Below are 26,740 nucleotides of genomic sequence, written 5' to 3'. Positions count from 1 at the left end.
ATTTTATATAGTGTAATTGTGATTGAATTTAATATATTAATTATTGTCAAGATTTTGTAATTAAAAATTTTAATTATTTAAAAAAACTTAATAAGTAAATAAATAATTAAATAAATTGATAAATTAAATAAAAATTTAATTTATTAGTAGAACTTTTTTTTTTGGTATAATAAATAATTAAAAATTTTTACAATAAAAAAACTGATGAATTTTAAATTGAAAAAATTAATCAGGAATTCAAATTTTTTTTTAAAAGTCAATGAATAAAATAAAAATTTTTCTAAGTATTGAATATTAATTTGAGTATTTGACTTTGAATAAAATTTGAATTAAAAGATAATACATGAATTATTAAAATTTTTTTTTTTTTTTCATATTTAGGATATAAAAATTTACAAGCGTTGAAAGTTAATTATTTATTAGTTAAATTACTCGAAAGAAGAGAAAATGAATAATTTAGACGCAATGGAGCGAAAGAGCCTGTAAACGTATACATATACGTATGATCTACATGACCCCCTCCAAATGTCAAGACTGCGTCGCTCCAGTCGACGTCAGTCGGTCTTCCGCGCTCGCTAGGGCCCGCGCACTTTCAGTCGTGTCTCACGACTTGCGCATATTCATTCATATTTAAGTTAACTGTATTTGTTTATCATTAAAAAATATATATAATTGATTGATCGATCGACACCAAGTATTCAAGTATTTAAATACTAAATACTAAATTTATTTAACGAGTTTTACATTTATCTATCAGCACCTAAAGTAAGTAAAAACCTATTTTTGTCCATAAAAAAATTAGTTTATCACTGATACTGTTGTCATATTAATTTATTACTTTTAAGATAAATTAACATGTGTTTACATTTTAAGTAACAGATTTTACGTTTAATTTTTTATAAAAAGTATCAACCAGTAGAAATTATATTTTTAAAAAATGAATGATACTGAAGTTAGCCGACGTCTAATAGTTTTTAGATTTTTTTAAAATAATAAATTATAAAAAAAAAATATTTGAAAAAATTGCACTTATAGTTTTTTTAGTTTTCTGCATGTGCATTTTTTTAGTTTTTTTTTTTTTTTTGTAATTTATTTGTTAAAAAAAAAAACCCGAAAATTACTAATTGTCTGTAACTTCAGGATCGAATAAAAACGGAACTCGATTTTTAAAATTTAATTTTTGAAAAGTAGAAGCCGGAGTAACTTTAAAAAAAAAATTTTAAATAAAATAATAATAAATTTATATTCCGACTAAAAAAAAAGTTAATTATATACGTCAACAAATAAATTATTTTTCCTCCTGTACTAACAAGGTCTTAGATATTAACTCTCCTGTTATGTCTCTACGTGACAATTCATAAGGGTCGAAGTATCACACGTTTATTTCCCAGTGTGAGACTTTTATAAGTAATAAAAAAAAAAAAAAAATAAACAGTACCGAGTACATACAGTAATGTACTAAAAAATTCACAAGCCTAAGCCGTATAATAAATTCATCCAAGCAAACGTCTTCTCTTTCTCATTCCATTGACACCATTATTATGGTTAATCTTCATTATTTATTAAACTTAAATATAAATGAATGCAGAGTAATATTCAAGCCATTGAAAATTTCTCCATTCATAAACGCTTTTATGTATCAATTATAAATTTTCTCTGGCAGTACTGCATTGAAATATAAATTGCAATCGCAGCATTAATTTTTCGTACATATACGTTAATATGAAAGCATGTACGCTATACTTTTAAATACTGAATTTTAAGTACTGCGTTACGTAATGAGGTTTAAATTGACGTTAAAATAATTATCTAGAGTACGAACAGCCTGCTGGAGTCTTAATTAAACATTAGTCTACTTAAAGTTTATTAGCTATGCAGACATTTAAATACATAACGATAATTAAATAAATTTGAAATATAAATTAGTGTAATTATTACGTTACGTACTTAATTGTGGATGGTGTTATAATGGTTATTAACTAAAGGTTAGATGTAAAATAATTGTTTAATATATATATGTATATATAAAACGTGGGAAAAATAAGCAAATGCCAAATGGGACGCATTAATCTGCCTGATATTCGTTAAATCAGGTCGTCGGTATAAAGATATAGAAGGATGAGCGTTCAGGCATCACGTGTGGGGTTCATTGATGATTATTTGAAATTGCCTGCAATTGACAGGAAGTCAAGGGGAACCTACGTACATCACCATTAACTACATACCAGCTATATCTATATCTATATACGCACCTACGCCCTTGCTAAACTATCATTTATATTTATTTTAATTTTTTAAAATCTTTACATCATTTTATTCTCAATTTTATATATTTTTTTATATTGAAAAATTTCGCTTTTTATTGACGGCTCAATTTTCTGATTTACGGAATTTATATAATTAATAAATGGTGCGAATGTTGAAGTAGGGCCCTAGCTCTGTTGGCCTGGAAAAATTTTCTTATGGTTGAAGACCAAAAAAAAATTGTGAGTGAATTTCAAAATTCGAAAAGGACTTCACTGGGGTTAAAAGTGACCTCTGACTGATTTTTTTTTTAATCATTTTACTTTGAAAACTTTTGTAAGTGATCTAATAATGAAGATTTTGAAGTTATTTTCATTATAATTTTTTTTGAAATTGAATTAAATAAGCAATTGGAAAAAAATTTGATTATCAGAACTTAGGTTTGATATTTTAGAAGGCGATTTTTTTTTAGAACAAAAGAAAAGATTATATTCTTTTTTTTTAACAGTCATACGAGTATGAAATATTAAATTTTTTTAGTACAATTGAATAATTAAATAATTTTATGTCATTAATTATTAAAGAGTCATTCTTGTAAGTGACCGTAATTTCCTAGACCAAAATGTTCCTAATTAATTACAGACTTTTTTTTTCTTACAATTTTTTATTTAAAAAAAAACGATAAGTAATTAAATAATAATGATCATCAGCATTCTATATCTACTTTTTTTTCAACACTACGACCTCGAAAATTTTGTCAAAGTATCAATTTATTTTTACATAAATTTAGAAAATTTAATTAATGAGCAATAAATTCTTTAAGTTGACAAGTCAAATTTACCGGAAATAAATTCATCAAAATTTCTAATCAGCGTCGCTATTACAGGGATTCAAAAATTTAAAATTTTAAATTAAAGACATGAAAGTATTGAGTGAAAATAGTCATTAAATATTTTTTTTTAGTAAAAAAATTTTGACATTTAGTCGTAACTTCTGTTCCCACGGGGGCCAGTGACCGGTAGGTCTTTAAATTTTCGAGTTAATTTATTAATTTACTTGAATAAATAATAAACTTCAAAATAATACAGTAAATATAAAACTAAAGTATTTATTTTATAAAATATTATTTAATTTTTATTAATTAGATCATTTTTAATTTTATATAAATCGAAAAAGATTTAAACGCCTTATCATTCAATGTTTTCTTTTTAAACTCAGATAAAAATAATTTTTTTTAATTTACTCGCATCACTGGATCAATTAAACAAAAATATAAATTTCGAGCAAAATTCGGATAAATTGAAAAGTCTTAAAAATTTTTCGGATTTAAGTCCAATAATTTTGAGCAAAAATATTAAATGTCAGTACGAAATTTAAATATTAAATTCTGATTTATTTGTTTGTTTTAAAAATAATCATTTTTGATAAATTAAATTTATAAAATAATAACCGATGATTTAAAGATCAGTGGCCTTGTTCACATCAGTAGACTGTCAATTTTGTACAGTAAACGTGTAAGAAATGTCAATGATGATTTACCGCTACTCATCGGTGATCCAGTCACGACTTTCAGACCGACAAGTTACATTTATGCCCATATATATAACATATATATATATAGATATTATCAACAAGTATCATATAATAGAAAAGTACTACTTGATACTATTATATACCAATACCTTTTCAAAAATATAATAATACATCTCTCTTACAATATACTTGTCATCTAAAGACATAACTCAATTGATATCAATGTAAACAAACTTATGCAATGACACATTTATATTTATTTCCATCTCCATTTGTTTAAACTGATATTATTGTTTCAACACAAACCGAAAAAAATTTACTGCTGTAAAAATTATAAATAAATTTTAAATATAAAAAAATAAAATAAAGAATCGTTTATTTTTTTCGTGACAAAATTGAATAAAAAGTGATTAGTGTAAAAATAATAAAAGTGGGAGTTTGTGGTTGCTCTGGGTCCCGTTAGAAGACCTGGAAGACCTCGAACTCATACACTTTACTACTATACATTAGTATATATTCTACAACGGCATTTATTCAATGCTTATAAATTTACTTTTTGTCAATAAAAAGGTTTATTTATTTTTACTTAATTTTATTTTAATATATTAATACCTGATACTATAAACTTTTACTTGACATTTAATGTTACTTTCTTTACGATTAATTACTTCTATTGAAAATTAATTACCGTTGATAATTATTAAAAGTTCATTTATTTACTCCTACTTAATTACAAGTTTTTTTTATTATTATTATTAATTATTTTTATAATCAAATACGATAATAAAAATTTTTAATTGAATTTTAAATTGAAAAAATATTTAATTTTTTTATTTCTTCATTAATTAAATTTTTTTTTTTTCAATGAATTGATTTTGCAGAACAAATTATTAAAAAATTTGTTTATCTTTTGATAAAAAAAAGTTTTATTTATTTTTTAATTTAAAAAACAATTGGAGTAAATATTATTATTATAGAGTTTTAAAATTTGAATATTCAAAAAAAGCAAAATTTTTTTTTTTCAGGTATAGGGCTGAATAAATAAAAAATATCCAAGGCCATAATCATTACACAATGAGTCGTACAGGATATACATGTATTAGACACGTCTTTTGCTCGATGAACGTGCTCGTTTGGGTAAGCAGCCGCTTTATGTTTTATATGAATATATAGTATATATTCTTTACTTCTTTTACATCTCTATACCTTTCATCCTCTCTTTGAAATAACAAAAAAAAAGATAAAAAAGAAAGCCGGTATAAAAATAAATGAAAAAAGTAAAAATTGAATAAGACCTGGTTTCAGAGAATTAAATATTGACCTGGAAGTAGAAACTTATAAAATAGTAATGGTACGTTCTACTTGAGCTACTGTTATGTATATGGTACCGTGATTCTGTGCAGTGGCTCTAAAGAAGCTGTCGCGGATTATAAATAATCAATTGGGGTCGATGAAATCATGATAATTGTTTCAATAAAAATACTTTAGATAGTAATGCCAATAATTTTCACAGCTTTTGTTATCGTTATAACTGTATGAACAACTATTTTCTTCAGCTGATATTATACTCAATATTAATAAATCATCAATTTTTTTATTCATTTTTATTATCGATAATTTTAGTTTTTTTGAATCGAAATTCTGATTAAACTATTGTAGATACGGTAAAAATGGTCATGAACAATTTTTTAGGAAATTTAATTCTTTACAAAAAAGGTCTTATTAAATTTTCACTTAAATTTAGTATTTTGAACGATAGGAATGATTAAAGAATATTCAATTTTTGAATTAAGTTTAGAGTTCAAATTTTATTTCCTTTGAACTTTGAATCAAAACTCTGATTAAACCTTTATAGATACGGTAAAAATGGTAATGAACAATTTTTCGGGAAATTTAATTCTCTACAAAAAAGGTCTCATTAAATTTTTACTTAAATCTATTATTTTGGACGAAAAAAATGATTAAAGAATATTCAATTTTTGGAATTAATTTTGGAGTCGGAATTTTATTTCCTTTGCACTTAGAATTGAAATTCTGGCCAAAATATCGAAGATATGACAAAAATTATACCCAACAATCTTGTTGAGAACTAAATTTGCTACAAAAATAGTCTCTTTAAATTTTTACATAAATCCAATAGTTTTGTCGTTAAACGTCATTGAAGTTATTATTCAATTTTTTTTATGTCAGAAAAAGAAATTGCTCACAATTGGCTTGTCTACATATATATTATTAAAAAAAAATTAGGTTATATGAATATCAATCTATAAATTTTTTTGTATTTATCCGCAAAATTTAAATAATTAAAAAAAAAATTGAATCCGTTTTTTAATTTTGTGCCCACGAAATAAATAAATAATATTTTTTGTCAACAGTTATCGGCATGTGGAATACTTGGAGCAGTGCTTTGGCTACGATTAGCCAATTCAGGACTCGCTAATTTAGTGCCACAGTATAATTATGCATCTGCTGACACAGTATTTTTAATTATCGGAGGCGTTACATTTGTCGTAGCGTTCTTTGGATGTTGTGGTGCATGGTTTCAATCCAGATTTATGCTTATAACTGTAAGTGTACCATTAAATATATATACACATATACATTTATGATATTTTATTAATTTAAACCCCCTATTAATTTGAATGACTCAAATTTTTCCACCGTCCAAAACAGTAGACAAAAAAATTAGTTTCCTTGTTATTAATAATTATTTTGTAAACTAATAATAGTGTTGTTAATTTCAAAATGATTGTTTTCAGTACTTCAGCTTGGTAATAATGTTATTCTTAGCTGAATTTATGCTTGGCGCATTGACCTTTGTTTTTCGTGAACAAGTTTCCAGAAGTGTACAAGATGAATTATTGTTGGGAATTCATAAACATTATAATGTAACACGTGAACCTGGTACTCTTCCCGCACTGTGGGATCATATCCATCAAGGAGTGAGTTCATATTCATACTATTATTTTTTTAATGAGATATAAGATCAAGAAACGTAAGGGGAAAAGTTAGACTACACTTTGAAAAATCGGAAGTGACTTCGGATTTTTTTTTAATTTGAATTCACCGCCACTTGGAATCCCGGAGTTTAAAAAAATCACTCAGCTTACAAAATAAATAGGAAATTTTTTTCTGTGTGATTTCGGAGTGATGTGGATTTTATTTCCATCTGCATTTACTCTGATTCGGGGCTTTAATGTTAAAATAAACTCACTTCCGGAGTAAATTTCACTTTGTCTTCACTCCGAATTTCATTCGCGTTCATTCGAAATTTTTTTTTTACAGTGTATGCTATCTTTAAGACAACTGCAGGTCGATTAAATATTTTTTTAACAATTTTGACTTCGTAAAAATTTAGTAAAAAAAATTTTAAATATTATACCGGTTTTCAAAAATTAATTGAAAAAAATTAAGCAGCTCTCGCTCATTTTAATAATAATAAAAAAAATATTGATAATTACTTTTTAAAAATATATTTAATTGATAATTAACTTTAAATATCTTACTCAAGGATTCATAATTAATTAATAATAAAAAAAAATGAATTTACTCATAAGTGAAAATAAATAAAGTCTGAGCATTAAAGACTCAATCTACTAATTTATTTAAAATTTAAATAAGTAAAATAATAAATATTTTTCAGTTACACTGCTGCGGTGTTCGAGATTACACAGACTGGTTCCAAATCGACGCATGGCCAACAGAAGACCGCGTCCCTGACTCTTGTTGCATAAAACGGGAGCGTTACTGCGGACGACTAGACCCGGAGGGCAGGAACAAAGAGTCCTGGTACAAAGAAGGATGTGCATCAGCCATTCAAACGTGGGTTATACAAAGACTCCACGTGCTGGGAACTGTAGGCTTAATCGTCGGATTCCTCCAGCTCTTTGGGCTTGTCACTAGTATGATTCTCTTCTGTACCGTGAAACACAAGCGATCTTCCCACAGCTACAAGAGCTACGACACAAGTGCCAGCTAGGAACGCGCGTGGATCCCAGCCTACGGGATCCACGATAATTCTATTGATGAAACTACTACATGAGTATTTTTATTATTAATTTTATTACTACAATAAACATCCAAAGCCGCCATGAGCTTTACACTTGTGCCAATGCATAAGTATTTACTAATAATAATAATAATAACAATAATTATTATTGTCATAAATAAAAAAATTTTTTTTTTCAGAGACTGCATGTATTTTAAAAAAGTTTATTATTATTATTATTAATTAATTAATGAGCTTTAATATTTGGTAATTACCAAAAATATCCAAAGTTGCTTTATATATATATAAATTTTTGTTTAGTTATTATATTTTATAGTTTTAAAATAAGAGCCATAATTACACTGTAAAAAATTTTCAAAGTGAATGCGATTTAAATCGTGAGTGAATTTAATCCCCTCGGAGTGAAATTTACTCCGAAGGGGAGATAATTCATGTACCTGAAGATCGGAACGTTTGAAATTTATGTAATTTGACTGCTTAAAGGTGCATAAGGAGTAATTAAAGATGGCGGCGATTTTCAGCTGACATACTAGCACTTATGCGAAATATTTCAGAAATCTAGATCTAGTTAATTTTTCACTTTTCATTTTCGTTCCGCGAAAAACGTTACGATCTTCAGGTAAATAATATTAATGCAGATTAAAATAAAATCCAGATCCCTCCGAAATCACTTCGCTGAAAAAAAAACTCCGTATTTACTCCGTATGCGGAGTGATTTTTTTAAAAAATTCCGAGTCCGGATTCGAACAAAATCCGAATTCACTCTCGATTTTTTACAGTGTATTAATCAGTGTCAAATATTTCTGACTTTGTATTAATTGTTGAAGTAATAGACTAGTATTATAATATTTATGATGATTGAAAAAAAAATAAATATTGTGCCAGTGAATGTATGAAAGTATGTAAGTAATTAAGATAATTATATATATTTTTGAACGTTAAAATGTAGAGTGTAAAAACAAATATTTATTGATAATTATTTGAAACAATAACTTTAATTATAATTGTAATTGTAATCATAATAACAACGACTATTATGATAAAAAAAAATGTTACGACGCAAAGATTATTTTTAGTAAGACTAATTTATTTTCTTTTATGGTTTTCAAAGGCTGTTGTGAAAAAAATAATTATTTTTGATTTATGAAACCACAAGGCTAATCCATAAATCCATGAAGAGAAGAAATAATCAATGAAAGACATGTATAGAATATATGACCGCGAGATAAATTATTTTGTTGACGTAAATTGTTTATTTTATGTTAATTGTTTGTGTCTAAAATAAATATAACAGCTATTAAAATATTTATATATATATATATATAATATATAATATATAATACATATGTAGTAATTGTATTTATGTAATGAGTTATGAGTAATGAGATAATATAAAATTAAAATTATAATTTTTGAACAAAAGTTAAGAGAAAAATTTTTTTCATTTTCTTTTTTTATGTTAAATATTTTTTTGAAATTTGAATAATAAAAATAAAGATATTTTAAAAGTTATCAATTTTTTTTTTTTAAGTCCATTCACTTGCCTTCAAGGTCTGGTATTACGAAAGACATTGAAATAATTGGGAAAGTGTTAATTTATTTATCAAAAGATATTAATTGTAATAATTAAATTTCAGCACTAGCGATTTATTGCAATTTTATTTTTATTTATTTATTTAGTAAAACGAAATTTTATTGGTAATTTTTTGTGTTATTTTTTTATAATCACTAATGAAATAAGAGAGATCTAAATAATATTAAATTACAATTACGGCATTGAGATGTTGGATTGTGACTTGTGACAAGACTGAACGGTCCATGAATTTAAAATTGTCGGCAATCGGGTAAGTGTTTTAGTTGGTGGAAAACTTTCTCACCATTAGAAAACATAATACGCTACTTGAATATATGTTTTGTGGACATTGTTCTGGTAAATGCCGTTTATATCATGGTAAAAAAAAATTATTTTTGTTCTACTTATTATAATTGTTATTGTCAGTGAGCATTGAGATGACACGCGACTAATAGATTAAAATGATCAACACAATAAATTTATTTTGTAATTTTTAAATTATCATGACTTAAATTACACGTTTTGTTAATAAGTAATTAAAATAATTTGGTCGCATGATTTAAGTCGCTTAAGATTTTTTGTTCAGAGAAACTTTTGTTTAATGAACTTGTTACTTAAATATTTTATTTATTTTTACCAGACAAAAGATTTTATTTCGCTATTTTTATTATTGTTTATTTAGATAATTTCTCTTCAATTAATCATTTTAAATTGACTATTATTAACAAAAAAAATTAAGTTTATTAAAAGTTATTTTTCTTTTTCTGTGGAATGATTTTTTTGCTTTCTGCTAAATTGCAAAATAATTAATGATACTGAAGTTAGCTGACGTCTATTAATTTTTTGATTTTCTTTTAGATGGTTAATTAAAAAAAACAATTTTGAAAAAATTCCACTGGTAGTTTTTTAAATTTTCTACATGTGCATATTTTTAGTTTTTATTTTTTTGTTATTGATTCGTTGAAAAAAAAATCCGAATTCTAATCTTGAAGTTAGCAGACAATTACAAATTTTTGGATTTTTTTTTTCAACAATTGAATTTGAAGAAAAAAAGAATCTGAAAAAATGCACATGCAGAAAATTAAAAAGACTATAAGTGCAATTTTTCAAAATATTTTTTTTTTTAAATTTATCATTTTTACAAAAATTCAAAAATCACTAGACGTCAACTAACTTCAGTATCATATTAGGTTCCATAATTAAAAAAATTTATTTGTTGTTACAAAAATTTTTTGGACGAATCATAAAACATTTCAGTTTATTTGATAAAAAATATTTTGAGTTAAAAAAAAATTGAATGAATTTTTTAAACTGACAAATTAGTTTTCGACATCTCATTAATATTCGGGTTTATTAATTTTTTTTTTCAATAATGTGATATAATAAATATTCGGGAGTGAGTCTTAAGGTATACAAAGTGTACCATGGAGGTGGTGGAGTAGTTCTGGTAATAAAAGCCGTTCACTGAACGTCAGCACTCAGACAATCACGGGGAGCCGTGCGAGCTCCACAAAAGTTACCCAATCTCAGATTATATTTCCAATTTAAATTCCATGTGTGGTGAGTTTTTTTTTGTTTTTAACAGAACCCTAACAACAAAATTACGAGCGAAATTTCAAAATTTCAAAATTAAATTTTTAAGTGTGTGATTTTTTTATGTGAGTGATTTTAAAATTAAGTGATAATTATTTTAAATAATAAATAATAGATAATAAAGTTTTATAATTTTATAAAAGTTGTCCTCGAAATGACAAGTGTCACACATTGTGTCCTCGGTATTTACAGACACGTTTCTCGTTTAATGTTAATTATCCCCGGGTAATTAACCTAACATCAATTTGAATTAATACGCTCCCTTAAAAGTTTTTTATTTATTTTAATTTTTACTCTATTTAAAATTATAAAATTCTCTGACCGTTAACTTTAAATTTTATTCGAAACCCTGTTAATTATATGTAAACATAAAATAATGTTATTTAATAAAGTATACAAATAATATGTAAAAACCATAAATACAACGCATTAATAAAATTAACAGGAGAACTTTCGTTTTATTCGAACGAAAGTGAGTCTTTCGTGATATCGTGCTCGAGAAAGGTGAACCTTTTCCTCTTTCTCCGTGACTTCTATCCATCTTCTTAATTTATTTCCGGTGTTTACATATTATATTTATCACCAATAAATCCTCATTACTCATTACATAACAAAAAAAAATAAATTAAGTCGATTTATAAATGAAGTAAAAAAAAATTTGTTTGTTTTCAGAGTAATATTTTAAATAAATATCACAAAACCATGAGGTTTATAACGACAATTGTGATAGCGATGTGCTTAATCGCTCTAGTCAGCTCTTTCCCTCGTCCTGAGAGCACGAGATTTCGTTCAAAGGTAAAAATTCAAATTATTCATTAATCTAGTTCATTTTGGCACCTTGTCCCCATTTCAAAAATATTTTATTGGTTTCCAATAAATAAATTTTTTAAGGATTTGAACAATGATAAAAGCGGGTTTTTTTTTTTATTTGATTTGTGAAATTTTCGATTACTCAATAGCCGGATTACATGTTGGGCGTATTGCAAGTGATATATTTTATTTAATTAAAGTGGGCGAGAGTTTTTATGGAACAGAATTTTTAGAGATCAAATGTACAGTGGAAATTCCTAAGGATACTCTCATGTGGAAAGTAGTTGGCGTATGATCACGTAGCATTTCACGTGCAATGAGTACATATAGTAGGGGTTATCTTAATGTTTCGTCTCTTTACTCTTGCAAGTCTTTTCCCTTTCTGCTGATTTTATACACTTAACTGGTTTTATGTTTTTTCATTTATTATTATTTTTTACATTATTGTTATTGTTGTTTAGATTTTTTCTTCATGGTAACTTTGTAATTTATTCAATGGAAAAATACTTATGTTCCTTATCTGCACATTCATTTACAATTAACTTTTTTATTTTAAACTGATTTTATCAATTTGATTTTTTATTTAAAAAACTGTCGATGCTTTTATGTTAATTGAATTTATGGAATTTTTTAAATTATTCGACAGAAAAATTTCAAATAAAAAAAAACGTAATTTTTCACTGGTTTGATTTTTTTTTGAAAAATAAACGTTGTCTTTGTGTCAAAAATTAACAAGCAATAATTAAAGTTATGCATAAAATAATAATAATTTGAGTTAATGTGCATTTAAAAATAATAATGATAATATTGTAAATATATATACAAATAAGTGCATCATCATGACTCAACTCGTTAATGACGGAAGTATTTATTCCAAGATCCGCTTCGAGTAAGCTTGTATTGCATAAAAGCTTGTGTGAAGAATTACACAGCCATGTACCATAATTCGATAGCGGCCTTCACGAGCCACATTCAAATCTTGTCGTCGATTTTATTATTAAGATATACCTTCACCTATACATATAAATATATATATATAGAGACAACAAGATGAGTGGGATCAAATTTCGCAGTAGTAGTGCGAGACTTTTGCACTTTCACTTTAAAACGTTCGCCTGCTGGCTTTTGCCTGCCAACTGGACACTTTCTTCGCTCGATCGATGCCCAATGGAAAGTACTAACCATCTCTATTTTTTCTACACACTAATTTACTATTTAATTTATTATTTTTTGTTTTTCAATACAACCCTCCAAAAAAAATTCTTTAAAAAAATTTTTTCTTCGGTTGTAGATTTTTTTATTATTGAAAATAAATTATTTAAACAGTTACTCAATTAATTAATTAATTAATTAATTTGATGGTCAATAATAATAATAATTGAGAAAAAAAAAATTTGTTTTGGTGGAAATTTTTTTTAGGAAGTGAATGTGCTCTAATTTTGAAGGGCTGTTACCATGAAATAATTTAAAATGAAAGTCAACCAACAAGAATTGAGCAATTGGTCGGACCAGTTGGCCTCTCTCTTTCTTAAGATAACAAAAAAATAAATAATAATGATAATGAAAAAAAATTAAATAAAAACATCCAGAGACGAATTAATGATAAGATGGAATTACATAAAAGTTGTAGGAGAAATTATATTGCGAAATGGAAATTAACATATATGAATACATGTAGAATTTGAATACATTAAGAGGGCAATAAAAGAAATTATTAATATTGTATGAGTATGAGATAGATGCGATTAAATTATCAGTGATTTAATTAAATGGGGTATAATCATATCAATATCATGCAATGAAACTTCCGGGTTAAATTCACTTGAGAAAGTAAAAATATGTTATTTCCACATTAAGAAGTAAAGACGATCGAATTTGAATCGGATTTAAATATTTAATGTTATGATTTTCATTCCGATTGTAAACTTCCGTGGTAATAATTTGCTCCACTTGTTATATCGATCAGGATCGATTTGTCCGGTTGAATAGTTCACAATGAAAGTTACGGAAATGAAATGATATTTTTCGATTGATAGATTGATCGATAGATTGACTGGTGTTAAACACTTTATCGAATTTTAATTTTTACAGATGTTAGAACGGATTATGGAAAATGAAAGTAACGAGGATCCAGCTCTGAGGGGTAAAAGGACTATTGGTGTTTTACGACAATTTTTTCCAAGTATTACGAAGGTATTTATTATTTTTGGTTGAATTATTTTTGAATTTAATCAAAAAATTATTATTTTTTACGAACTTTATCTCTAATCGACCCGAGTAATTTTCAAATTTTTACTCAAGTCTGTATCTGGCATTTTTTCTTTTAAGAGAAAATTTAAAAAATAAAAAATGTATTTTTTTATTGATGTCAGTAAGACTTCTATACATTAGAAGCATAAAAAATTGATTTAAATTTTTTAGACAAAAAAGACCGCGGTATGGATTCGAACCACCGACCTCTCGCTAGTCGATTGCCATCGACTTACTAAAATTCGTTGCATACAAAAATTTTTGATTAAATAATAAATTCAAATAACAAAAACTTTTACCAGTATTTGGTAAAAAAATATAAACGCCGGGTCAGATTGTAAGTAATCGTCGATTTTGGACTCTATATAAATATATATTTATGAAATAGAAAGAATTAGTTGTAATAGTTAGTAGGGTTCCATTTTATCAAAATTTTGAGCCGATAAAAAAAGAATGAGGTCAATTAATTAAATTTTTGATAATTATTGAGCTAACCTTCATACGAACAGACGAACCGAGCAATGAAATTGAATTTTTCAGGACGAATATAGGTACAGTTCAAATGACATTTGTCAGTATCAAACTTATTTATAAGCTTGTAAATTTTCCAATTGTGCACTTGTACTATCGGTGTAGAATATGAATTGTAAATGAGACTTAATGTCAATGGATTAGTGAATAAAATTAAAGTGAGAGTAGAGCGCGTCTGAGGTGCGCGATAAAAATAATTATAATGAACGCAAAAAATAAATTGACCTTTAATAAATAAATCCTGAATAATTAAATAATAGAGATAGAGATTAATAAATCAATTTGAATAATTTAAAATTTATTGCTAATATGAATATTAAAAACTCATTGATTTGAATCTCCATTCAAAGTATTATTTTTGTTACAATGAGTAAACTATTAAGACCTATTTATATTTAAAATAATAATAACAACAACAAATGTTTATTATCACGCAAAAGCATCGAGTCTTGTGTATTTATAAATATATAAGTAGGCAATATATACACAGGAAACAAAAAGGCATCTTTGTTCTTAGATCTTTAGTAGCCGGTACTTCCGCTTTTTTTTACCCTCTCTGATCTCGTAGATCATAAAAGCGTAACGAAACGCGTGCGCTTTACACGAAGAGAGTAGTAATTTTTTTTCTACACTAATAAAACAAACAATAAAATTGTCGGATTTTTTTTTGTTTGTTTGCTTGCGATATTTTTATTTTTTGTCACCTTTATAATTACGATAGTTTAGACTGATTTTAAAGACAGTAAATTATTTTAAGAGCAAAAAAATGTTTTATTTACAAGAGAGATTTTAATAAATATATGTTCTAGTCTCAACTCTCAATGTACTTTAATGTAATAATTTGTGTTATTACTTTTATTTGTTTGTGTGTCATAAAATTTTAATGTCAATGTTTAGAGATTTTTGCTCTACTAATTTTGTGATATATGGTTTTAATACACGCATGTTGAAAAATTACATATTTCTAGATCTTTGACATGCAATCTCAACGTGTCTTATTAATCATACGGTCAATGTTATTACAAAAAAAATTGACTTTTGACAAACAAAATTTCGATACTTATTCAAATTTTATTATTCGTTAATTTTAGAAAAAAAAATACTAATATTAATTAATAGTCAAGACATCAATTGCATAACTAGTTACTTAATTTTTGTGATTATAAAAATTTTATGCAACAAAATTTTATTAAATATTTTTTAATGTCAAAAAAATTTTTTTATGACGTGTAATTGCAGTCGTTAACAGTCAATATATTATTTAATTACAACTACGTCTCAGTATTTTATTTATAAAAATTTAAAAGTCTACTTAAATAATTTAAAAATTTTTTTAAAAAAAATTATTGATTTTTGGTATAAAAACTTGGCTTGGAAATTAAAATTTGAATATTAATTAATTTTATCAATAATTTTTTTAAAAAAATATTGAAACAGTCCGGAGTAAAATGAGAAAATTTTTTAATTAATTAATTTTCACTTACCATATCAGCGAAGGCGTGGAAACCGGCCATCCGGGGCAAAATGACCACCCCCATAGCGACCCTAAAACAAAGATTTTTTTTTATAAATTTTTTGAATTCAAACAAAAGTCAGTGTTTCAATTTATGAGAAAGTTACTCGATAAATTCACGCGGCTGATTCAATTAATCATAAAATCTAAACCACTTATCTTACAACAATGTAAAATACATAATAATTAATCATTTTCCAGGCCTATATTTACCCTTAATTATTTAATTATAAAGTAAGAATTAATTATAAATACAATGTATTTATAGTCTGATACATCTGATTTTCTAATAAAAGGTAATAGTCCTCAATTAATTACTAATTTATAATAAGAAAAAAAAAATTTAAGGTATAAATAAGAAAAGAAAAACTTGACTAAAGATAAAGAAATTTTTGGAATAGATGATTGAAACAAAAGTCAACATGATAGTATCTGAAGTGATAAAAGTATTGGGTCCAACGGTCTTGCGTTCATTTTTGAATAACGGCGGGCAAGAGAAAAGTCCCGAAGATCGCGCAAGAAGTGACGAAGACGGTTCTACAGTTACTGCAGCCTCTCCATTTGACGACGAAGAATTACTCGAAGATGACGAGGACAACAATATCGGAGGGCAAGAGAATAAGGACATAGAAAAAGATAATTCGCCAGAAACTAACGAAATACCAAAATCGGAAACTAATGAGACGACTCACAAGTCAGTGGCCCTGCCCGACGACCTTCCAAGTCCGGTCAAGAGCACTGAACCATCATTACACTCAGTATTTACGGATGGGCTTAAATCAGAAGGTCGAATAATAATCTTGAATCATCAGTGAATAATTCTCCATCTTTTTACTCATCTTTTTATTAAAATCATCGCTGACACATATAAATATACGATCATAATAATGATTAATGATTAAGTTTCTTATTGACCTTCTTACTATTTTCTACTTTCTAATTCCGTCTACGACTATTACATCCATATCGACATAAACATAAATACATTATTTTTTATCAACTTCTATTTAATAATAATAATTATCGTAATAAAAATAAAAAATAAATCATTGGGCGATTTAACGACATTTATTTCTATTTACTTTTCAAGGAAATTTTTCATTTTATCAGGGTCTACGTCTTCAACTCCGCATTGACCGGATCACCTTGATATCTTTTACTATTTATTTACATTCATCGATTAATTATTTTATTTATTTATTAATGACATTATTATCAGTTATTACTAATAGTCATTTTATTATTTTTATTATTTTTTTTTTAATAATGTAATACAAGTTTTTGAAAATTTTTAATTGTAGGAAGTGAATCACGAAACAGAGAATCGGGTGCAAGACGCAAACGGAGCGGAGTCAAATCGGAACGAAGTAAAAGTTCAATTCGCGGATCAGGACAATCAAGCAGAAGCCGCGAACGCGAACGACGAGCTGCCACCGTTAGAGGAAATCGAAGTGCCCGAAGACGAAAACAGGAACAAGAGGTTCCTGAGTTTCGGCTTCGGAGGTAGTGGCGGTGCCGCGGGTGGTAGTGGAGGCGGATCAGGAAATTTTCTCTTTGACATTATTCGGGTAAGTTTAGTTTTTTTTTTACTTACAATACTTATTTTTATTATGATTAATATGACTTTTATTTTTTTTTTTTATAAATGCATAAGATAATTTAATAAATTTAATGACGACAAAAAAAGTTTACTGAAAGTTAAATACTAGTTTACAAATTTTTATATTTCTGTAGTGTTGAATTAAAGTATTACCGTTAAATATATATTGTATTGCGTCAAATTACAGCCCAAGTCGAGGTGAAATTTGAAAAATTATAATAAACGAAATTTGGTATTCATTTTTTGTTTGAATAGTTTTACAGTTATTTAAACTCTTCGGTACTTTATTTTATATTTGTATTTTTTTTTAGTATTTTCAGCCTTGAGTTTACCGAAAAAACCCTACTTTCACTATTACAAAATTATGTTGACGTCTCCGTAGAAATAAATCGCACGAAAAAAATATTTTGAAGCTTGAAATGGATACTTTCCAAAACCGGTATAATTAAATAGCTAAAAAATTTTTTTATAAATAAACTTTAAACCGACCCAAGGATGAATTCAGTCAATTTCCGTTCCTCTATATACTGAAAAAGTTTTTAAATCTATTATAATAAATTAACTTGAATGCGTATTCCCAAAGCTTCAATTTTCAATTTTTTAAATTTCCCTGAGTCACTTTATTCCCGTCTTATTTAATGACGTAGCAAAGAAGACTTTCGCTGAAAATTATCTTATCTCGGAAAAAAAAAATTATAGAGCCTATGATTCTCTCGTTTCAAAGCTAAAACTGAGCTTTCGAAAGCTTTTCATTGATTTAACCCAACACTTTTTCCCTGAGCTACAGTTCAAAAACAAAACAATAAAATTAAGCAGCTTTCTATTCTTTCTTTTGACTCAAAACTCTTGAGTTTATTATTTGACATATTTCTGAAAGCGTCTTAAAGTATAGACTTTGGGGTTTATCATGACTTGTTTTGCATCTCAATACAATAATTCAAACCAAAGCCAGTCTTGTTAATTTTAATTATTTTTTTTGTTTTATAAAATAATCATTTTATTTTTTTAATGAGTTCATTAAAGCGTTATAGGGTTGAATTTTGATCTATAAAACACTCAGTCTTTGAAAATAAAATTACACATTCATTAATTTAAGTTTAAAGTCCCCAAGAAAATGTTTTATCTCAATAGTAAAAGTTGTTAACTCGAAACTCAGCGCAGATACTAAATTTAAAATAGAAGATTCTCTGTCAACCTCAAAAGTAACTCCAAATACCTTATATATACATTCTAGTACAAAACTTTGTAAACTTATTTGATTTTAATTAACAAAAAAAAAAAATTAGTAACATAATTTTTTTTGTCGATCATTTATAATTAAGTTATACAATTAAAAAAAATGCCCGATTTAAAATTACGTTGGTAATTTACAAAATAATAAATTTCGTCAAGGCTTCTTCTACTAACCCAATTATTTGCAGCGACTTGGGGTGACTCGAAAACAAGGGAACAATTTTTAAAAAAATAATGAATATTAAAGTAAAAAATAAAAAAAAACTAATAGTATGAAAAAAGAGATAGAAAAAGAGATAAATAAAAAAACGACTGGTCTGTGTCCTAGCAAGCAGCCGACGGGGCGGCAAGAGCGGCAGGGACGGTTTACCGTGTGGTAGCGGGTACACAAAGCCTCGGTCTAGGTCTAAGCGCCTCGCGTGATCTAGCACCGTCCCCTTCGCCCACAGCAAGTGCCGCCCCCGCAGCCGCTCCAGCCCCCGCGGCCCCCGCAGCTGCCCCTGCGCCCGGAACTGGCACGCAACCATCGGTACGCCATTCCTTCCGACAACCACAACCGCTATTTATTTTTTTCATTTTTACATTCATCTTTCATTGCCACTCATCATTTACTCTGTACTTGTAACAAAATCAAATTTTTTATGGTTCAAGTCTTAACACAATCCTTCATTCATTTATTTATTGTTTATGCAATCTATTTTTTTTTTTTCTCTAATAAATATTCTACAATGTCATCACTTTAATTGCACATTTATGCTTGACGCGTCACTTGCACTCTCGTCTGACAACAACTTTCTGTTTCTACTTGCACGTTTGTATTTTTTTTATTCCTCACTCTATTCATTGTTCGTCTTGGTCTAATTAATTAATCTTGTCAATTTTTTATTTTTTTTTATAACAAAAATTGAAGAGATCTTTTTTCAAATATTCAAATTTTTTTTTGAAACAATGTTCAAAAAAATGAATATCTGTAAGTAGAAAATTTATGATTTGTCGGGAAAGCTTCAGAAATTTTTCTTTTTTGCTCTAAACATGAATTAGTGGAAATAAGTGAATATTCACTAATTCCAAGTGCAAACCGAACCACTAATTTCAAAAAGTGGTTCGGTTGGGACTCAGAATTAGTGAATATTCACTGATTTCACTTATTCATGTTTAGAGAGTGTCTAAAAATGCTTGAATTGTGTCTAGATGTAAATTAGACAAATAGACCATTCAGGGTAGTGTGGCCACGTCAACATGTCAAGCAAAAATTGAATTTTTTTGAGCTTGTCATTCAAATTATTTTTTTTTATCGTGAAGGGACCGAAAGAAAACGAAAAATTTTGAAAATTTACAAAAAAAAACAAAATTTCAAAGGACCACGCTCGAGGTGGCCAATTTGCCCCATTTGACTAGAAACTGACTAGAAAAATTAAGTGCAATGATTAATTACTATTATTATTATTATCATCGATCATTTGAAATTTAATCACAATTTTTTTTCTAGCAAAAATTTAATGATTATACCAATATTATTATCTATAAAATAAGATCTCTTTGATTAAAATCTTAAATTAACATTAAGCTTGCCTAAAAAACAATCTAAATAATTAATCTTCCCGCAATCGCGTCCCGTCCAATGCGCCGTCCAGCCGAAGATCCTGACGTTCATCAGCCTGGTTCATCGAGCAACGCGTCAACCGGAATCACAAATAATTAATAAAATATCAATAAACCAAACCAGGACGAACCATTTATTCCATAAATATGTAAAAATTATAATGCGTAGACTCCCTTATTACAAAAGCTATATATCAATATAATTATTATATTTTTAAAATTAAATTCATTTTTAAATCCCAGTACCACCGTAGTCTAGAGTAGTTGCGTTTATAAAAATGCACAAAAAAAAAATAAGCACTTGAGTATTTTTATATACTAGTGCTTATGTGATTTTTTGAAAAGAGCACTTGTAGCAATGTAATTAGATCCTGCGATAATTATTGCGGCAGGATCAAGGGGGACTGGATGCAACGGGCGAAAAATGGAACGCCGTTGCGAAAACAAATTTCTATTATTTATTTTCTATTCACTTTGGGTATTAGAATTTTTTTGTTCAATTTTTTTTTTTTTATTTTTTTTACTGTAACTATTAAATCCTTGATCCTATCCTGGCACTGTCATGATTGCGATCAATGTTATAGAGTTTAATTAATTGTAATTAAATTTTACAGTTAGTGGCAGGCAGTGGATCAGCACCGAGCGACGGAAATTCTGCTGGAAGAACAGACGAAGCAGTGCCAGGACCTATTACGAGGCTCTTTGTAATCGCTAATAGGGGAATTTCCAATCTTATGCAGGACATTATTCTCGTAAGTTTTGTAATTCTTTTGATCATTATCAGATAATAAGAATCGTTTGATTTTAAATTGGACTATTCATTGTCTTGTAATGCAATTTAATAATTGAGTTATTTTACACTCGGCTGAAAAATTGATCGATAGTATTTTTTTTATCGTGACTAATCGACTTACAATCGTAAGATTGACTTCCAGTTGCTTTGATCATGATTGATATATAATTGCAATTATGTTGTAATTATTTTTTCACTCAAATATTGACAAATTAACTTTTTGTTTCAACATTTGAAAGTTTCATTTTTTTACAGAAAATTCGTTAAATTTATCGAATAAATTTTTTATATGTAATTATTGCAAATATATTTTTTTCTCCTGTTCATTTATTGGGGATTATTTTTATGACGAAATTTGAAATTTTCTGATCTACTTTCCAAAAATACGACACTAGACTCATTGATATTTTATGAAATTATGAATCTTTCGAGTTAAATTTTCTCTGGCTATCGGGTCTCGGTTCGGATAAAAAATTAATTTTTTGGTCCCGATCTTTTGAAAGTAAAAATGTTTCAATTTAATCATTTTTTGCCGGAAAGGATTAAAGAGAAAAATAGTATTACAAAATATAAATGATTTGATGGTCAGTAATTGAACCATTAACTTAAAAAAAATATCTCTAGTAATTTATATTATTGAGCAATAAAAAAGTATAATAAATTATTATCTTATTAGAAAAGAGCTATTCCAAAATTAGATAACCGATTTATAATATAAATATTTACTGATAATTTAAAAAATATTCAGAGCATATATAATTCATGTCATAAAAATTGAATTGAACAAGTAAAAAAAGGTTTATTGTAATATATTGTAATAGTTTTTGTATTATAAAATAATAAAAGTACAGTAGATAGATAATAAAATATTACGCTGGAGTCGAATACCAAACGGTTAGACCGTGAACGCTTTCCAAGTTGATTCGTGATACGAAATTAAATGTGAATTGGCATAAATTGCAAAAGCTACCGACAAGAATTTAAAAATTATTTTCAATGGCAAATAGTTTTGAATAAAATCTAAATTTTACGTGACCTAAACAATTACATTTTTATTATTTATATTGCAACTGGAATATTGTATTTTATTGAGAAAAGTACTTCGGGTACTCTATAAATAATTATGTGATATAATCCAAGGTTAAATAAACCGGATAAATTGGTCCTTTTATTTATTGCGTGTATTTAAATTTATTTAGTAAGACAAAAGTTGTTCTTTTACGTAAGCAATAACCCTCGGTTCCTAAAAAGAAATAAAAATCAAGTTATTTCGTAGAGAAAGTCACGAGGTATTTTTTGCTTTCCATCGATTCGACTCGCCATTATTACGTCATTATTTATGTATATAGTTATCTGGAACAGATGCTGATACATTCGTTTATTAATTTTAAATTTACGATTCAGTCAATTAAATTTTTTTTTGTGCGCTTACTGAAATTTTTATTGCAATTTAATTTTTAAATTATTTATCAAAATTTTATTAAATAAATTTATTTGCTCAGAGTATCTCCGTATCAAAATATATATGCGTAAAATTTATGGAACATATTGTTTTTTCATGCAAACATATATTTATTAGACGGTGTCAAAATAAGTTTTTATTTTTTTTTTTCGATTAAACGTATCTTAAAAGTTTCTTCAATATAAAAAAAAAAATTCTCCTAAAGTTTAAGCTCAATATCTCAAAAATTAAGCTGGCGCAAAAAGTGGTCTCCTTTCCCATTTAAATAACGTAAAAATTTTTTTTTTAATTTTTAGAGTAACTACAAGAAGAAAATTTTTCATTCAATTTTGCTTTCGACTATCTTATAGAAAATTTTGTTCTCTACAAAATTGTCTATGTCCATTTTTTTCCTAAACTCAAATTCACACAAAAAAAAGGATTTCTTGAAGCAGCAAAACTTTTTTGCGACAAGAAATTATTTTTTTCTGTGCACATATATATTGTTTTACGCGGGATTATTTAAATATTTTTAATTTATTTATTTGTCATAATTTTTTTTTGTTACAGAGACTTGCAGCAACAAGTGAACGTATCGTCAACTTCAAAGCACGATTAATTACATCAATTATCTGAAGTAGCATAATTAACTTAACTAAATCAAGAATTTCGTAAAAAAAAAAAAAAAATGACAAGTAAAGAATAAATGAATCGTAGGTACGACGCTTAGTAACATTTAAGTAAAAATCGTTGCTCTTTGTCCTGTGATTCGACTAAAAAATTAAATGGATTTGTAGTGTCACAATTTATTATTTAATTGTAGTTGTAATAGTACATATACTCAGTTAAAACATTCAAATCCTTTTACCCAACAATTCCATTTATTTATTATTGTACTTTACACATTTTCGATTTCTTAAAATATTTATCCGACCATGGAATTGGATCTCGATTGAAGCTGGTGAAAATCATGGATTGCGGCAAAAGATAACTTTACAATAACAATAATATGGATAAATAAATGGAATTAAGTGAGTACATAAGTAATTGCTGTAAAACTTGTAAATATTTTGTTAAAAAAGAAAAAAAAGTTTAAGTTTATTTTGCTAAGCTGTTCACTTTTTGGTACTTATTTGTCTTGACTGTTATTTTTGTTACCATGAACTCCATACTATTATTTATTTTTTTTTATAAATAATCTGGAGCGCTCGTGTGATTCCATTGCCTTCATACAATTCTTCTTTGTCTCTTTAAAATTATTATTATTATTTTATTTTTTAGTTTTTAACAAAAGAGGCAGAAGTAGAATTGTGATAATGATAATAAATAATAATAATAATGTTATTGTTAATAATAAGAGTATAATAATGTTCAAAGAGAAATTTTTTTGAATAAATAATAAAAAATATTTGGTAAAATTTATGTGAATTTTTTCCGATTAATTTCTTATGTAAATAAATAAATTAAAATTTTTTTAAAATGTTAAGTTTAGAATTTATTTAAAAATCGAAAATTTTTTTTTTCTATTTTTCATGTAAATCCGATGGAAGAGAAATCATTAAAATTTTTATGTGTAGATAAAAAATAGAATAATAAAAATTGATGACAGTGAGTAACATTTTTTGCGTGTTTAGAAAAAAAATGAAAAAAAAAAACTTTAATAAACAAAACATTTAAAAAATTCCGCTGTAGCAACCGAAAAAAATAGTTGGATGTTTACGGCGCATTTGTCAAGAATTTAAAGTTTATCAGAAAGTCATTAAGTGTTTTTACGGTAGCGTACAACCAATAAAATAAATGCACGACTAAAGTGAGTAATATTCGATAAAAAAAAAAATTTTCAAAAACAACATGATAAAATATTTCATAGATAAAATGTATGTATATAAACATTGTCCAAACATAACTCTGTATACATTTGAATTTTATTGTTCTGAGTCGCTAATACTGATTATTAAAATAATTGTTTTAAATAAATAAAACAACAATGAACTATTGTTTCAATTTGCCGCAAATTAAAATTATTATTTCTATAATAATTATTGCAGTAAATATTTTTTCGGTGACGCCGAAATTGGTTCAAATTAAAAATGATGATCCACGTCAATGGAGCAAAGGTATTTTGAAAATTTATTAACCATAGACATTAAAAAGTCTTGTCATTAAAAAAAAAAAAAACAGAATAGATTCTAAGATAATTATGATTTTTAATAAAATGAAGGATGTCAATTAAATAAAATCATAAATTAATTTTCCAAGGTTCATTCACTGAGTTCAATAACCTATTCGCAATTTCAATTGACGATAAATATTTGAGCAATGATACAGATCCTTATAAATGTAATGCAAGTAATCCAGTAATTAAAAATGTGGCATCTGATCCCAATTACTGGAATGCATGTCCTGGATTAATTCGCAACTGCTGGATAAATGTAATATTGATAAAATATATGTTCGAATAGTTTAAAATATTGAAAACAATTTTTTTTATATATTTTATTAGAAAGAACCTACTGATGAGGGCAGCCCCGTTTTTGATAAGTGTTTTTGTTCATGTGAACATAACGAAGACTTTAAAGGTGCTGTAAATACTTCTCGCAATGAAGACATTGTCTATTTTTTCAATCTTCCTCGGCCTAAATTACTTGACTCCATTTGCTTTGATCCAATTGTATTAGAAGATGACTTGTGAGTATCATATATATTTATTATACTTGGGGTAATTTTAAATAAAAATTTTTTTTTTTCTATCTATTAGTAGCTCATTTTACCTTAGGGTTTAATTTTGTTTATGTTTTTGTTTTGGTGGACCAACTGTCCTCACCCGTCTCTGGACACCGTAAATAAAAATTTTTACGTACTCATAAAAATCTAAATCAATTGTTAATCAGAACTAAACTAATAAAAAAAAATTTCTTTAGTATTTTTTTAAGTACTCGCTTTGTAAGTCTGCTTTCATTAATCACTAAATACTTAAAATCTTATGTTTTAGTGTCGTAACTGGTGTTAGATTCCAGCAATATGATAACAGAATACATCTTGAAGTTCAAAAAGGAGTACTTGCACATGGAATAATTGACCCAGTCACCGTCGACTGGAACATTGTGAGAACATGCAATGATTCAAGAAAAATACTTAAAGATTTCAGCAGTTCTGCTTACAGAAGCATTAAAGTTGTATTAGAAGACATTACTCTATCCGGATTTAATTTTGTCACAGGTTATTTTTTTTAACTATCCATCAAAATAAAAATGACTTTGTCTTTCACTTACAAAGTTCAAAATATCTACGACAATTTGTAAATTAATAGATTATTAAATTTTATCTATAACAGGTGTTACATTTGGTGAATCATTGCGTGGTCGATCCACTGATGACGACGGTTATTTCGACTCTGAAGCACCAAACAAAAATTATACGAGCCGTTGTACTAACAGGTATAATTTATTAAATATAAAATTATTTAAGCGCGAAGGGGCAAGTCTGGGTAACTTTAATAAACTTTCGGAGCGCGATAAAATACTGTCGTGATTTAACTCATTAATTAATTAAATGTTTGGTTTCAGTACTACAAACGTATTTAAAAATTACAAGATTCTACGGCCATCTACATCTGCATCAGAAGATAATCGAGATCTGAGTGAGTCATGCAACCATCACATTGAATTCCGTACAACTTCTTTTGATCCTAACTATGAGCAACATATCGTCCCGTATGTTGATTTACGAGAAGTAGTTACAAATCCAGCAGTGCCTATCAGTGGAATCGGATGGTATTATCGTGGATATCCAGAGTGCGGAGGATTTTTAGCTTTAAAAATTTTCATTCTGGATTAATTTTTTATAAATTGCTAAATATAATAAAATCATAACATCTATAGTTAAAAAAATAAATATTCAATTGATTATTTCAAGAAAGCCCTGATTTTCTATAGATTTTCTATACTCTCTAAAAAGGAATTAATGAAAATCATGGACAATCACTATTTGGTAGTGAATAGTCACTTATTGCCAG

General features: G+C 26.9%; 3 protein-coding genes across 8 annotated transcripts; all 3 read left to right on the top strand.

Annotated features, from left to right (window-relative positions):
* Positions 1-381: 381 nt before the first annotated feature.
* Positions 382-8,529, top strand: LOC130673697 (tetraspanin-9). The gene is made up of 5 exons (XM_057478836.1): positions 382-765; positions 4,803-4,914; positions 6,153-6,344; positions 6,537-6,719; positions 7,421-8,529. Exons 2-5 carry the CDS (start codon positions 4,852-4,854, stop codon positions 7,754-7,756), a joined length of 774 nt encoding a protein of 257 aa, XP_057334819.1. The 5' UTR covers positions 382-765; positions 4,803-4,851; the 3' UTR covers positions 7,757-8,529.
* Positions 8,530-10,783: 2,254 nt separating this feature from the next.
* Positions 10,784-24,111, top strand: LOC130673696 (brain acid soluble protein 1-like). Of its 6 annotated transcripts, none has more exons than XM_057478831.1 (7): positions 10,784-10,919; positions 11,625-11,747; positions 13,854-13,955; positions 17,358-17,624; positions 19,218-19,418; positions 21,106-21,243; positions 23,296-24,109. In XM_057478831.1, the coding sequence occupies exons 2-7, from the start codon at positions 11,655-11,657 to the stop codon at positions 23,359-23,361; spliced, it is 867 nt and encodes a 288-aa protein (XP_057334814.1). In that variant the 5' UTR covers positions 10,784-10,919; positions 11,625-11,654; the 3' UTR covers positions 23,362-24,109. The 6 variants fall into 6 exon arrangements, 4 of the variants coding, with proteins under 4 accessions (XP_057334814.1, XP_057334818.1, XP_057334815.1 ...); XM_057478832.1 differs by having other exon boundaries at positions 10,863-11,017; positions 23,296-24,110; XR_008990929.1 differs by lacking the exons at positions 19,218-19,418; positions 23,296-24,109 and adding an exon at positions 16,458-16,842 and having other exon boundaries at positions 10,793-10,919.
* Positions 24,112-24,633: 522 nt separating this feature from the next.
* Positions 24,634-26,698, top strand: LOC130673693 (uncharacterized). The gene is made up of 6 exons (XM_057478829.1): positions 24,634-24,842; positions 24,985-25,157; positions 25,229-25,413; positions 25,718-25,944; positions 26,060-26,162; positions 26,292-26,698. The coding sequence occupies exons 1-6, from the start codon at positions 24,713-24,715 to the stop codon at positions 26,560-26,562; spliced, it is 1,089 nt and encodes a 362-aa protein (XP_057334812.1). The 5' UTR covers positions 24,634-24,712; the 3' UTR covers positions 26,563-26,698.
* The last annotated feature ends 42 nt before the right edge of the window (positions 26,699-26,740 follow it).

Source organism: Microplitis mediator, chromosome 8 (assembly GCF_029852145.1).
Source record: "Microplitis mediator isolate UGA2020A chromosome 8, iyMicMedi2.1, whole genome shotgun sequence".
NCBI lineage: Eukaryota > Metazoa > Arthropoda > Insecta > Hymenoptera > Braconidae > Microplitis > Microplitis mediator.
The sequence above is the reverse complement of the archived record's forward strand: the minus strand, read 5'-3'. Positions and strand labels throughout refer to the sequence as shown.